The 15,153-nt window shown below is 42.3% G+C and overlaps 1 protein-coding gene across 3 annotated transcripts in view; it reads left to right on the top strand.

Moving 5' to 3' along the window:
- Positions 1 to 14,910, top strand: part of epha4l (eph receptor A4, like) — a 53,071-nt gene extending 38,161 nt beyond the window's left edge. Inside the window, exons 9-18 of one of the 3 annotated variants that reach the window (XM_086215980.1) lie at positions 1,133 to 1,188; positions 1,576 to 1,689; positions 2,282 to 2,467; positions 5,555 to 5,616; positions 6,476 to 6,685; positions 6,809 to 6,958; positions 7,309 to 7,505; positions 9,363 to 9,521; positions 10,322 to 11,517; positions 12,956 to 14,790. In XM_086215980.1, coding sequence (XP_086072106.1) covers positions 1,133 to 1,188; positions 1,576 to 1,689; positions 2,282 to 2,467; positions 5,555 to 5,616; positions 6,476 to 6,685; positions 6,809 to 6,958; positions 7,309 to 7,505; positions 9,363 to 9,521; positions 10,322 to 10,436 — 1,249 coding nt within the window. In that variant the 3' untranslated portion in view covers positions 10,437 to 11,517; positions 12,956 to 14,790. Of the gene's footprint in view, positions 1 to 1,129; positions 1,189 to 1,575; positions 1,690 to 2,281; positions 2,468 to 5,554; positions 5,617 to 6,475; positions 6,959 to 7,308; positions 7,506 to 9,362; positions 9,522 to 10,321; positions 11,518 to 12,955 lie in introns of all 3 variants that reach the window. The other 2 variants (XM_086215979.1, XM_086215978.1) reach the window with 2 other exon arrangements.
- Positions 14,911 to 15,153: the final 243 nt, after the last annotated feature.

Here is a 15,153-nt window from a genome sequence, read left to right as displayed (position 1 = left end):
ATCAGAAGTTCTTGTTGTACACATAGTTGGCTTGTGATAGAAATATATTTTTCTTTGATTAGAAGTGGTAATAACACTCTTTAAATACGAAACTAGCAGGAAAATGATTGTACTCTAGCATGTAAAATGACCCCTTTCAGACTTTGGAATATTAATGCTGACGCATTAATGTGTTTTGAGTGTAAGATATGAATATGCAAAGTTAAAATTAAAATACTGCCTCGTGAAATGCTGTGAAATTGAAGTATTAGGGCTTTTTAATTGGAAAATAATTTCCGCAAATAAAAGTAATAAAACATTGCTCAAATGGGACGAATTTGAAAAAAAAAATAGCACTCTACTTTTAGAAATTCACTCCAGTAAGCTTTTTAAATTCCATTTTCTGTTCAAATGTACTTATAGCTGAGTTTGAGATTAACTTTATTTATTTATATTTTTTATGTGTGAAGCGTTGTGGATGTTTTGGAAAGGTCCCATTTCCCAGTAAAGAGCATTCATACAATATCAGCAAACAGGCAACATGGCCGCCCCCCAGAGAAATCTGCTGTTCAATCAGTAGACAGCAAATTGGTAGTAAAAGTAACATTACATTAGCTATACAAAACCTAACCAAAATAATTAATGTAAATTCACAAAACTAAATTAAGAAGTTTTGTTTGACATCATAACCACCTGAGCTGATCAAGATCGCCTAAATTAACAGTAATTATGCTTCGGAACATTTCTGATCTTCTAACAAGCCCATTTTACGCAAAGCTAACCAGCTCAGGTACATACTTAAATGACAGCGTGGTATCAAACTTATCTCCTAGAGAATGAACAGATTCGTTCATCCATTTAAGTCTTTAGAAAAATGGCCATAGAAAATGAGGAGGCAAAACCCCCAAAAAACACCCTCGAGTGAATAATTAAAGAAAATATATATATCATTGGTGATCTATAATTGTGCAGCCTCCTCACAGGATTTAAGGGATGTACAAGTGTGTTGCAAGATTCTTTGTTAGAGGACGAATCTGTTTCTTTTTTCTTTTATGGGGGATGCGAATGCTTTTTAAACATACTGCCTGACATTTGAAACTGTACATTTTGCATGACCCCCAACTGACCGTCCTGCTTTTTTTGCCCCTAGAAGGAGTAAGTACAGCAAGGCCAAGCAGGACGCTGACGAAGAGAAGCACTTACATCAAGGTAACGCACAACACCTACACACGCTTTAATTGAAAAAGATTAGCGCTGTCAGGTGTGCTCATGTGCTTTGCAACCCATTTTGAAGTAAAAACACTTGGATCCCCAATCACCTCATTATCAAGCCATCAGTTATTGTTGCCTCACAAACATTTCAAGTTAATGAGCTCCGTCTTCATCGGACTAAGTCATGGAGACATGAAAAGCAATAGTGAGTGTGAACAGAAGTATGGAAAGAAGAAAGGATGAGGGGGAGGAAGAGGAAGGCAGTGTAGCCTGCAGCACGATGGAAATAAAGAACAGATGGAGAGTAAATGCCAGAATGAATTAACCTTCATTTTTCACTCTTTTCCTTCTCTCTTTTTTTACTTCCTTTCTTTCCAAACTCAGGAGTAAGGATATACGTCGACCCCTTTACCTACGAGGACCCAAACCAAGCTGTCCGGGAGTTTGCCAAAGAGATCGACGCATCCTGTATCAAGATCGAGAAGGTCATTGGCATTGGTGAGGGACAACATTTTGTTTTCTATTTATCAGTTACCATGATTGTTGTTCGTTGCAATTAGAGAATGATTGCTTGCTTCATGCAATTACGTTTCCTTCTTTTTGTGTTGCTGTTGATGCATTTATATACTCTCCTTGAGGATAAATAAACATCATTTTCTCAGACTCTAACATTTGGTGCGCTTCTACAGAGGTCAACAAGTAAGAAAAAAGAACAACAGAGGCTAAATATGTTGTCTGTACCGTCTGCATGGTTAGAGAAAAGTCATCCAATGACAAAATAATAAAGAGAAAGAATCAATATCCATTTCCCCTCTATTTCTGCTCCAGCGAGTGAGGGGGAGGGCCGAGTGAGGGATTAGAGACCCTGATCAATGTTTAAAGCAGACCCCTTCTAACCGACACACACACACACACACAAACACACACAAAACCTCTCACCTGCTCGATTTGATTTATAGTCTGTGCAGTGTAGAATCATAGTGCTTGTGTATCAGTTTGAAACCTAACCTTGTGTGTGTGTGTGTGTGTGTGTGTGTGTGTGTGTGTGTGTGTGTGTGTGTGTGTGTGTGTGTGTGTGTGTGTTTTTCAGGGGAGTTTGGTGAGGTCTGCAGTGGCCGTTTGAAGATGCCAGGCAAGAGAGAGATCTGCGTGGCTATCAAGACACTGAAGGCCGGTTACACTGACAAGCAGAGGAGGGATTTTCTATCAGAGGCCAGCATCATGGGCCAGTTTGATCACCCGAACATCATTCACCTGGAGGGCGTGGTCACTAAATGTAGGTCTAATTTTCTTTCATTGTCATGGAAATAAATGCAGGATTGAACAGAATTTGACTGAAATTACATAGTTGGAGAAAAGTGTGATTAATCTAAACTGACAATCACATGATTGCGTTTGCATAAAATTTAGTTTTAATTCTGGGTGACTTCAGAGAAGGGTGAGGGTGTGGACAAACTAACCTTTACTAGCTTAGCTCATAGCAAAGGTGTGTGTTTGATACCTCAGTACCAACAGCACCTTAAGTTATTTGAACACTTATATGGATGTCGGTGTCTGGGTATCCCCAATTGGGCTCTGTCCAGATGGAAAGGGTCCAGCATCGGTGGGGAGTAAGTGCAAGGTGGGCAGTTGGGGGGTGGGTCTAATGGGTCCAGGAACAGACCCTGTAGTGCGGCGCTAGGCTCATTAATCATGATGTCAGCTATAAATGTGTTTGGGGTTAGGGAGTGATACCCTATACCTCCTCTATCTGCTGCTGCATGGCCACAAAACACCAGCTAAATCCCCCTCCTTCTGCCCTTGGCACCCACTCCTCTCTGTGTCTCTGTTTCTCGCAACCTCTTATATCCCCCCCCCCCAACCCCAATGCTGTTTGTCAGGATAGAAGTGTGTGTGTGCATGTGTGAATGTCTTGTCAGCACATGTCTGTGTGCCTTTGATTACATGCAAGTGTGCGTGAGTGTTACCATAGCTGACGGTCTGCCTCGTCTCAGGTTAGATGGATGAAGTGCCTTAATGTGTCGTGACACAACAGCCTGGCCCTATCTGTGCTAGATAACGCTGTCTCTCACTTTGGCACACACACACACATACACACACACGTACACAAAACACATTCACACACTTATCCTAGCCAGAGCAGAAAGTGAACAGCAACACAGGCAAAATTGCTTATCACCTACAACACCTCTCACCACGGGGAGTGACCTCACAAACCTCGAGAGACACATGGCGAGAAAGACGAAGAAAAGGCAGACAGATGGACAGGAGGAAGGGGGAAGACATCGGCAGTGAAGGAAGGTGAAAATAGAGATGCGGAGAGAAGGAGCGACAGGGAGGCGGTTAGGAGCTGATGGATTGGAGGAAAGACAGAGAACAACAGCAGGGAGAGAAAGCAGAGCTACTGAACCAGAGGCTGAAAAAGACAGAGCGAGACAGAGGGAGAGATGAAGGAGAAGCAGACGAGCTGCATGGTGGTGACAGTAGCCGACATGAAAAGCTGGTGAGCCAAAGCAAGAAGGGCATCTGATAACTCCCACTCCACCTCCTTCCACTCTTACTTCTAAGAGCTTGACACAAGGTTTGGGCAAATTAGTCCTTCACACTTGAGTGTGTCAGCGGAATCTATTAAAAATCCATTATTCGAATTGCACTCCCGTCTCTGTTACAATCGTGCTAAAAGGAATTCTCAATGTGGCACAAGTTTGCTGGCATGTCCAACAGAGAAAATTTAGGCTCATCAATTATAAAATAATTCCAAAGTCCACCATCTTGAATCCAGTTTCTAAATTAAGTTTTCATTTGACCTCAGATGTTGAACAGCTGATTTAAAAAAAAAAGAAAAACCACGAGCATCAAAGTATAAAACTTTTCTAGGTCTCAGAGGAGCATTCGCCCAATGATCCTCCAATATTGTCCCCCTGTTGCGTTTTTCTCCATCCCCTGTTTTGTTGGCGGGTGATAATCGGCCCACTGGCAGGGCCATATACCCAGAGTTCATTGCCAAAGGCGGCATGGCGCATTCAGTAAACAAGGAATTAGCATGCAAATAAGCTAGGAGGAAGAGGGTGGGGCTGGGAAGGCGAGAGTTTAAGGTCACAGGTCAGACGGTCTTCAGACTTGATTGGGGAGCTGTCAATCATCGGTGGCCCTGGGGCAGAGGCTCGCAACAAAGAGAACAAAGATGGCTGACAAAGAAGGCCCCCTCTCTCTCCCAACTTTAACTCCACTTCCTCTTTTTGGGGACATTGCCGTAGTGCCCCGTGATTAATGGGGTGCCAATCACACGGCGGGCAAGGCGGTGACTGACGGCCTTTTGGCATGCCGAGCAGCCTGCTGCGGAGTGGAACTTCACCTTCTAGACCCCAGCTGCCAACTGCTTGGCTCTCTGCTACTTGAGGCATTCTGCAGGAGCACAGGAGAGGTTTCACACAAGCTCCACTCAAGTCGGCGAGCTTAACTCAGCACTTCTCCTCGACACCATAAGCTTTTAAGTCCACCTTAACTGTGCCACTTGAAATGGAACGCAAAGAACAGCAGCATCCTCAGAGGAATTTGTGGCAGCTCTGTTCGGCATGTGTTGTTGCCATGGCTGGTTAGGCATCAGCTTACTGGCGTTCTGGGATAAAAACAAGCCACCCTCCCTTCCCTCTCCTCCCTTTTTTTCTTCCTCTCCTCATGGCCGCTACCTCCCCCTCCAATCCTGGGGGACACAAAGACAGAGACCCACCAGGGAATGTCCACCCTCCCTGCCGCCTGCCCCAACTCAGATAAAGACACAGACGCTACCCCAAGAGAGAGGGAGCGAGGATGACAGAGGGATGGGGTGACAAAGGCCAGAGAGGAGTGGCTGGGAAGGGAGGGACAGAAAGTGTGAGTGAGGAAGAGGAAAAAAGAAAGCAATAGAGAGGAACTAGCAGGAGAGTGACAGACACGTCAAAAGTTGGCAGAGGAGAAAGAGGGCAAAGGGACAGTGAGTGACATAAATAGAGAGTCAGAGGGACTTGGGGTGGTGACTGTGATGAGACTTTGGATAATGCGTCTCCAGTCAGTTCATATTTGCATAAATACAAGATGGTGTGTGTATGTGTGTGTGTGTGTTTTCTGTGGTTTTATTTTAGAGGAGATGCCTCCGCATGTGCAAGGAAAGAAGGGGACGTCAGGGCAACCGTTACACTGAGCTAATTAAATCACTGCGGGACAGAGATAGATGGGCTAACACACACTCATACTACACACATACATATGTTCCCTTGAGAACAACCCCCCCCCCCGTTCCCCCGCTGTGCTGAGCTGTCATGTGCATCGTTTACCTCCATAATCATCTGCCTTTCATTCTCTCACTCTTTCTTTCTCTCTCTAGGTAAGCCAGTGATGATTATCACAGAGTACATGGAAAACGGATCGCTGGATGCATTCCTGAGGGTCAGTCATGCGTTTCGTTTGCCGCACATGTGCACACGTATATGTGCGATACGACCGTAGCGTGCTGATCCCATCTTATCTCTGTAATGTCATCCACCAAAATTACAAGCGTTTGTTCGCAAACATTCGCCCTAATCTTTATCCTCCCCTTGATCGACTTAGCATTCCTCCGACAAGAGTTGAACACAGGTTTCACCTCTGAGTTGACAAGGTTCACTAAACTTTAGGCTTTAGATTATGATTAGCAGCTTTATCCTGGAAATAGTCAAGGTGAGCAGGATAAATTTAACAGGACTGTTGGTAGTGTTTAGTGAGGTTTTGGTGAACAGTCATGACTGCTTTCATGATGCATCCATAAAAAAGTTTGTAAGAAGTTTGGAACATTTATGAACCCATCTGTAAATATGCAAGTGCTTTATGTCATGTAAGCATAGTCACATCGATAAAAACTTTAAATGCGTAACAGAAAAATGTGAATCAAAAATAGACTACATATATCTAGATTGTCATGTCCTGTGGTGCGTCACATACCCTTCAAATGCTCTATACGTCATAGAAAGGTTCTAAGGGTGTTGAGCATATTTGGAATCCCCCGTAACATGTGTTCATTAGCTTCTGATACATTAATGAGCAGGTTCAAATGAATCAGTGACTGGAAGGACACATAAAAATGTACTGTATGTAACAAAATAATCAACAGATAAATATCTCAGTATTTAACAAACAAAATCTAGTATAAATGTATTCGGAGTGCTGCATTAGAGGGTTGAGACCACTTGTGTATGATCGAACAATATTTTTCAATTAAGATGCCAGTAAGTTTTCATGAAGAACATTTTACCTTCTTTTCTTCTTGCAGAAGAACGACGGTCGCTTCACGGTGATCCAGCTGGTCGGCATCTTGCGCGGCATCGCGTCAGGCATGAAGTACCTGTCAGACATGAGCTACGTCCACCGTGACCTCGCGGCTCGCAACATTCTGGTCAATAGCAACCTTGTGTGCAAAGTGTCTGACTTTGGCATGTCACGTGTGTTGGAGGACGACCCCGAGGCTGCTTACACCACTAGGGTGAGTGTGTGTCCGACTGTGTGTGCGTGCGTTTCAATTTTGTGTGTGTGTGTGTGTGTGTGTGTGTCACCTTGCTTGTCTGCTTTGTCATCTTTTATTAATCAGTCCATCCTTCAATTACAGGGAGGGAAGATCCCCATCCGCTGGACGGCCCCCGAGGCCATCGCTTACAGGAAGTTCACCTCGGCCAGTGACGTGTGGAGCTATGGAATCGTCATGTGGGAGGTGATGTCATATGGAGAACGACCATATTGGGACATGAGTAACCAAGATGTAAGTCACAAGATTTCCAGATCATCATGAGTAATATGCGACGGGAGTTTGGTTAAAATGCTGAAACTCATAAATATTTACCTATTTCCCTTTTTTAGAAAATATTTCCTCATTTAACATGGTTATGATCAAATACCCAGCAATATTGTCCCTTTTCATGACACATGACCACACACGAATGACAAAGAATTGAATTTATTGTGGAAGTTCTACAAGAAGGATGATGAGTCGGGTTTAAAATTATAGGGAATTTTTTTTTCTTTGCTGTAATCGAACAGTTAGTACCATAGTCCAGCTGTCTACGGACGAAATAGAAAACACGGTGACGACAGCATCCATCTGCTTTGTAGGTGATCAAAGCTATTGATGAAGGCTATCGGCTGCCACCGCCCATGGATTGCCCAGTGGCGCTCCATCAGCTCATGCTGGACTGCTGGCAGAGAGAGAGAGCCGACCGGCCAAAGTTTGGACAGATAGTCAACATGCTGGATAAGCTGATCCGTAACCCCAACACTCTGAAGAGGACTGGGGGAGACACTGCTGTCAGGTGAGAGAAGAACACAAAGACAGAATCAAGGTGTTATGATTTTACTTCCTCTTAGGTTCCATCTTAAATTTTGCTGTACAGACGCTTTTGTTTGTGTTCGCTCTGGTTTTTTTCTGTCTCTGTCTCCAGCTCATTACAATGGAGGTGAAAGGAACTTCATTTGTCAAGTTTGGAGTGTTGAAACATGACATTAAACACATTCGTAGAGTGATGCTGTCTAGATACAATGTCCCACTGTGTTTCTCTAATCACTGAATCATGGAGACGAATGTCAGCAGTTTTTAAATCAGCTACTTTCGGAGAAAACTGTTGACAGTGGCAGGATACCAGAGATTATGTTATATGATGTCCTGATTTGTTTGGGCAGTTTGGCTGAACTCTTCCTTTATTTGTGGTTCTGTGTTATTTTAGTAAATTTTAAACTAAGTCAAAATAACAGAACGGAGCAATATATTTCCCAATAGGTCAGACTGACAGTCCACAAATATGTTGTCTTAAGCAAGCGTGCATCAACTCATCTGCTGTGTCTGTTAGCCTGCTCAGCCGAGTCGAGTCTGTGCAAAAAATTGTATCTCACATGTCATATTATACCTCTTAAACACAACACACACACACACACACACACACACACACACACACACACCAATCCTTCTATTCCCTCTCTGGTATTTACATTAACCATTAAACATTATCTACCAGCAAAGTGTGGCTCTTTTCAGCACAAACAGCCTCCATAATGGATTTCTCTGCAAACGAGCTTTATTGGTGCTGTACAGTCAGGAATGTTGCCGCTTTAACACAGGAGGGAGAATTACGATGTAACGCCAAGTTAAAAACAAACACGACCCTCCAGCGCAGACACCATTACTCTTGAGCAGCTAAACGTGTCAGGAATGACCTACATGTGTTTACAGACTCAACTCAGGCCAGTGGGAGTCTGTAGGAGTTTAATGAGTGTGTAAGCACACACACACACAAAACGGGAAGCCTTTGCGGAGTAATTAGCAGGACTGGATCCTATAAATGTAGCTTTTACAGGTACACAAGCGTAGGGGAAAGTGTGGCGATGCATGTACTTTTCCTCCTTCTGACAAAAGATGACTTATTAAAGAGTCTGACATCCTGCTCTCAGAGTTCAAATGAACATTCTTTTTTTTAAAAGAGAATGATAGATTGTGTGAAAGTGAGAGAGTCAGTAAAGCAGATTGCTCAGACTCAGACTCGCCTGGCCCTCATGTAAATGTTTCATGGCTGACGGAAAGAGAGTAAAAGGAGAGGGAGGTAATTCTGCTGATGATTAACTGAATTTGAGGAGGAACTCCACCATGCGGTCAACAAAGTATGTGTGTGAGTTTTCTATAAAGAAAAAAATAAAGGATCAACTATGTCGGTCACACCCAGGAGGAACAGTGTTTGACTTGGCATGGTTTCAGGTGGGACCTAGAACACAGGGACACAAACCAGAACTATACCTCACAGACCTGCAGTTCATCAGCGTGTGGTTTGTGGGGAGCTCTGTGTCATCACAGGAGGTGCACCATATGTGTCATACTCCCGTAAAAGAGCATCGCGACAAGGAAACTCTCTTTCCCATAATGCTGTCATTGCTGTAGTGGTCATGAATCAGTGGTGCTCCAGACAGTGTAACACAGCGGATCATTGCCTTTCAAGTCAGAAGCACTTTATCACGCAGTAACTTTTATTTTCAATTTGCAAAGACAGTTGCACACATCATGGTTTGGTTAAAGCTTGCATGCTGGAGCCTCAAACGTCAACAAACCTAACTGATAGTTGAAAAAGTCTGTAGCTGACAAAAACCCAAATTCCTCTTATTCAAATCTGTCCTCCACCCACCAGGCCCAACACCACCCTACTGGAGCCAGGTAGCCCTGAGGCGTCCTCAGCCGTGGGCACAGTGGAGGACTGGCTGCAGGCCATAGGCATGGAGAGATACGGCGACAACTTCACAGCTGCCGGCTACACCACTCCAGAGGCTGTGGTCCACATGACACAAGAGTGAGTTTGAAGGAGAACAAGCGTGTGAGAGAGGAGAGAGGACAAGATGCAAGCTAGCCAACACAGCAGAAACTTTTTCTTCTTTTCATTTATGTAAATGTCAGTGAAAGCAGACAGACAAGTCATTGTACTGTAGATAGAATAAAATAAAGTATGGTACAGAAAATGATTCCTGGAAATAAATAAATAATTCAGTAAAATATTTAACTGAAATATTAAAAGTTAAGCTCTTTTTTTCCAGTTTTGACAAACTGCATACACAATTTCACTTCTCATAAAGTGTCATGTAGAATAATATGATAATATGTGATACATGAATTGTAATAAGTTAATTCAAATGAAGGTACGATGCACAATAGCTTAACAATTTTAATGGAACTTAGGTTGGATACCAATTTCATTTTTAAATATACTCTAGATTTAGAGCTTATGATGGTATTAGCGTAAGATAAATATTAAAGACAGCAGGTCATAGCTTGCCAAAATAAATATATTAATTAACACAAAATACTTCGTATATTTAATCTTGAACAGAAAACAAACAAACAAACAAACAAAAAACAAAAAAGTAGAGTTAACAGGTTGTGGGAGATTTTCAGCAGACTACAAGACAAAGCTAACCAAGCTAAGCTGCTCATGTTAAGTTAGCTGTCCTAATAGTTTTCACATCCTCAACTAATTCTCTGGAGGATTATGCATTTAAAAATTACCCAAAATGTCAAACTATTCCTTGAATCGATTGGTGAAGAAACGGTCATGTTTAAATGTAAATGTCTGATTCTTTGTTTTTTTTTTTTAAGGGACATGGCTCGCATAGGCATCTCCTCTGCAGCGCACCAGAACAAGATCCTGACCAGTGTCCAGGGAATGCTCTCCCAAATGCAACAGTTGCAAGGCAGAATGGTTCCCGTCTGAAATTTACAACAAAGAAGAAGGAAAAAAGGAGCAAAGCAACTTCATTTCTTACGAAAAACATAAAAACGTAATAATACATTTAAAAAAAAAAGATGAAATATTACAAAAAAAGAGACACATAAACTATGAAGAAATAGTTTACCTCATCCATGCACTTTAAATTGGATTTAAAAGAAAAGAAGATGATGAAGAAAAAAGTGGTGGACATGGCACTTTTTAAAATTCAGACCTTTATCTTGCCCTTTTTCATTGTTTTTGGAGAGGACACTCCTGTCTGCAGCATTTATGGATAGATGATGGAACGGCTGGAAAAGTGCTTCCGAGAGGCCAATCTGGAGTGCCTTTAATGGTTTGGAGGAAATAGCGAGTCAAGGGGGAAACGTACCTTTCTTCCTCCTCTGGGCAGAGTGTTTGCTTCTGGAACTTCTGGAATAATCCGCAGAGCAGATCTTTTTTTGATTTCCTGTGACAGTGTTTATTGTACATGAATTGTTTGTGTGGGACTTGCAGGCTTCCCTGGCCTCACTTGTTCTCTCTCAGCTGGACCTGTTTGCTGTCTCACAGATAACATGGAGGATCTCGACCGTCAGAGGTTGGGCGTTGGACTCGGTGGGGAGACGGCGGCGCAGGGAGGGCTTCTAGTTGTTCTTTTGCTCTGCTCTGGCCTCGTTTCTCTCCTAGAATGCTGTATTGTGTCGCCCTCAGGATGTTGCTGAGAATGTTTTTGATCTTCCAGAGGAGCCTTCCAACTCCCCCGTCTTCCCCAAAATGCCCTCCAACACCTCTGAAAAACACACACTTTGGATTCTTCTATTCATAACCCCATCAGAGTGGAAGTCGGGTACCCCCTCCCACAGCAGGACCTCCCAACTCCTCCTCACCAGTTTTGATGGACAGCTATTTGGACCCCGTTAAATTGGCGCTATAAATTCTGTAAAGCAATTCGAAAGACTTTTTTTTGGGTTGGATTTATTTGGAGAAATGTATGCAACAACGGCAATATGGATGGGGAATAAATCAACACCATCCCCCAAAACAAATAAGAAGATACACAGAGGATGGACTCAAAACACACACTGAGGTGAGAACTGATGGCATCTGTTTTCTTTCCAGGTTTCTCACAGCAAAAAAAAAGAAAAGAAAAGGCACTTTAAAAACAAGACAAATAAAAGCATTAAATTCTAAGTCCCCTTGTAATTGCACTGTGCTTCTAATACCCAGAAGGTCTACCCGCCAAAAGCGATTCCAGCCCTGACCCTTAAGTCCCAGAAACGGTGTTAATTAACAAGCAGGTTGCGCTTTCTCAGGCAGCCAGAGCCGATCAATAGCTATTGGTTCGTGATCAGTCTGGAAGGCTTGAGAAGAATTAATCAGCTGCTGATCCCAGTCGAACAAAACGCCCAGGAACTGGGAACGCGCAGCATGTCATCATGGTCCCTGGAAGGCCGTTTTGTTTTTGTTGCTGTTTTTGTTGTTGTTGTTGTTGTTGTTGTTGTTGTTATATCAAATGCTACAAATTCAGCCTCGTGTTTTGTGCCAAGATTTCCTTTTTTTTTTTTTTTAGGCTGTAATTTATACACAAAAAATGAACACACAACCGCAAGTTGATTGCAGGCTTGGATTTATCTTACTAGGCAAGTTCGTACCGCTGCTGTTCACTGACGTAATTAATTAAATTTACGTGACAGCAATGATTTATTGGATTTATTTTATAAGTCCCTGTTGCCAGTGTATTAGTGTCAACCAGCCGGAACCACTGCAGTCTAATTCAGCCTCCGTGACACTAAAAGTGTAATTTTCAATGGAGCTTTGCATGGAGGTTTTTTGTGTGTGTGTGTGTGTGTGTGTGGGGTTAGTTGGTTATGTTGTTGAGTTGGAACCAATTATTATTTTCTTCACTGATTTATCATATAAATGTTTAAAAACTTTGAAATTAGTCAAGAGATAAATAAAACTGCTCTATAACGAGAACATTCCAGAAACCAAAAATAGTATAGCGTCAAATACAGATATTAGGAAATGGTGAAACTATTGTTGTTGGCCCAGCTCTACTTTAACGTTGTATTTCATCATTTGTTGGATCTTCTATATCAACGTGGGTAGACTGAATATTAGAAGCAATAAAAATAACAAAATCAAAGCTGCTTGAAACAAGAGCTATTAAGTGTAGAATTCACATTTTATGCACATTTCAGCTGTTGAATTTCAGTGTAACTCAATGGCTAGAATACAAATGTTGATGAAACATCTATTGTAAGTTCTGTTTATATTGTGTACACGCAACAGCATGTGGTGCACACAAGTAAATACATAGATGCCACAAAATCCATACTTTCTGGCTACAGGGCGGCCCGCCGTCCCTGGATACTCTGGTTTTGGCGTTGAATGAGTCGAATGTTCCACAGAGCTGCAGAAGAATATTGCTGGTCAGCACCGGGGGCCGAGCAGAGATTATTTATATTGAAAACCACCGTGACTGATGCAGCCTCTTTTCTCTCTCTCTCTCTCTTTGTCTCCAGCTGCTGCCGTCCATCATAAACAGGATCCTGGCCTCATTCGCTACCTCCAGGACTCCTTCTCCTCCTCCTCCTCCTCCTCCTCCTCGTCTTCCTCCTCCTGCTCCCCCTCCTCTAGTCGAGAGTCTCCCCTGACACTGAGATGACAAATCCATCCCCAAGCATCCAAGACATCCACCGTCACAACATGTCAACTTGACAAAGTAGCCACCATGTGCTTGTGGCCCTCCAGCGACGTGCTGGGAAAAAAAAACTATGAATGATTAACAGCATAAAAAAGAGACAATAAGAAGAATGTAATATAATCGAGAAGCCCTGCTCCAGTGGATAATGGGTTTTCTTTTTTTTTTGTTTTGTTTCTTTTTGTTGGATGTTTCATTTTTATTTTGTGTTTTTTTTGTTGTTGTTGTTGTTGTTTGCATGTAAAGTAACAAGCGGATGAATGAGAGCGTGAGTGCACAAGCGTGTGAGAGTGTGTGTGCGATGTCTTTGAAGTACTATCAGTAATTTTGTCCATTTTCATGCCACTGTGGAAGAGGAGATTATAGAGTTGTATTGTTTTTTTGTTTTGTTTTTTTTTATAAATATAAAAGAGAAAAACCCTGGAGTTCTGTTTTCGTTTTTTAGTTCTTTTTTCTTTGGTGTCATCGAAAAACTACGTGAGGTGTGTCCTGTTGCGTGAACTCTACTCTGCAACATCATTTACTTTGCAGTTTTCATGGAGTTGCAACCCACTTCTGCTTCAGCAGTGACGTTGGTTTGCAAACGGACACACAAGGAGCGTGACTGAAAGTCTCTCACCTGTAGATTTACAGAGAAACTGGAGTTTGGACTCTCCGAGTTTACGACAAGTCAAGGAGAAGATATGGGAACTGTTTCTCTGGATACGTAAGGGGGGGGGGGGGGGGGCAGTGTAAAATGACGCACCTGTACAAAACAAAGGCTCAGAGTGAGGCTTAACAAGGGAAAACAGTTGGATTATTTGTTATTTTGATCTCACAGCACATCCTACAGCTACAAGTTTGGACAAGATTCTTTCCTTTATCTCTTTACGTGAATGTTTGAAACTTCTAAGTGACACTTCACAGAAACACCTCCGTCCTTAATACAGCTCGACTGCTCGTTCCTTTTGGCAGCGTTGTTACTTTTGGGTTTTATCAACCGTTTAAAAAAAAAAAAAAAAAAAAAAAGGACCTGTTTGGAAATATGCAAGACATGTCGAGGAAGGAAACCAGAATGTACTGTAAAATACTTTTTTCCTTTACTTAAATGTTGGGACAATTTGAAAAAGACAAAAACAAACAAAAAAAGTTAACACGAGTTAAATTGTTTGTCATTGTATGCCTTCCAATGCCATATGATCTAGCCATGTAGGTCTAACATTCTCTCAATCTTTTTTTGTTTTTTTTGTTTGAAATGTTCATTACTTTTTGTTTGAAGGGGGCTCTTTTTATTTTGTTTTGTTTTGTTTGTTTATTTGTTTTTTTTTTGTCAAGGAGCTATAGGTACATGTAACTTATGTCATTTATTTATGTCCTTTTATATCTAGTTTGTAAAATAATAGCCTAAAGTGAAGAAAATAAAGGGGTGCCAAAGTGCATTCTTATCAAAGTAGAAACCAAATGATGTTCTTCCTGCCTCTCATTCTCACAAACACACACACACTGCATTTTCATCAGCTATTGTAGCAATTACATGAGTTGAGGAGAGCTGATTGCCGTGCTATCATGCATCATATAATTGAGGGGTTGTGTAAAAGCGGAAACAGGCCAAAGCAGAAGATTCTTGACCCGATTTGCGCTCCATATTTTTCACTGTCACTCGCTTTAACCTAAACACAAGCCAGAAGAATGAAAAATGGCCAGTGTGTTGGCAGTGTGTCCCCTCTGCAGCACATGTTCAGCAGGTATTATGAATCCGGACTGGAGGACTTGGCCCTCAACTCCTCTAAGGCCTTGGAGCTGCACCGCTCACATGGCGGTGTGTTTGTGTGGGTGTGTGTGCCTCTCTGTGCGTTTAATCAGAATAACATCTGCTTCCTGCACTCATTTCCAGCAGCGATAAACCACTGATTGTGCAGAGTCTTTGATAAGGACACAGGCGGGGGTGGAGGACAGTTTTAGAAACCAGACGGACGTCAAGCCAAATGGTGTTTTACACGTTTGCTGAGAACACAAGACAGGCACGCTTTAAAGCTCTGA

This window comes from Aulostomus chinensis, chromosome 10 (genome assembly GCF_037954235.1).
Source record: "Aulostomus chinensis isolate RoL2024-O1b breed Wild chromosome 10, RoL_Achi_v1.0, whole genome shotgun sequence".
Taxonomy (NCBI): Eukaryota; Metazoa; Chordata; class Actinopteri; order Syngnathiformes; family Aulostomidae; genus Aulostomus; species Aulostomus chinensis.
This window is presented reverse-complemented; position numbering and strand designations above follow the sequence as displayed.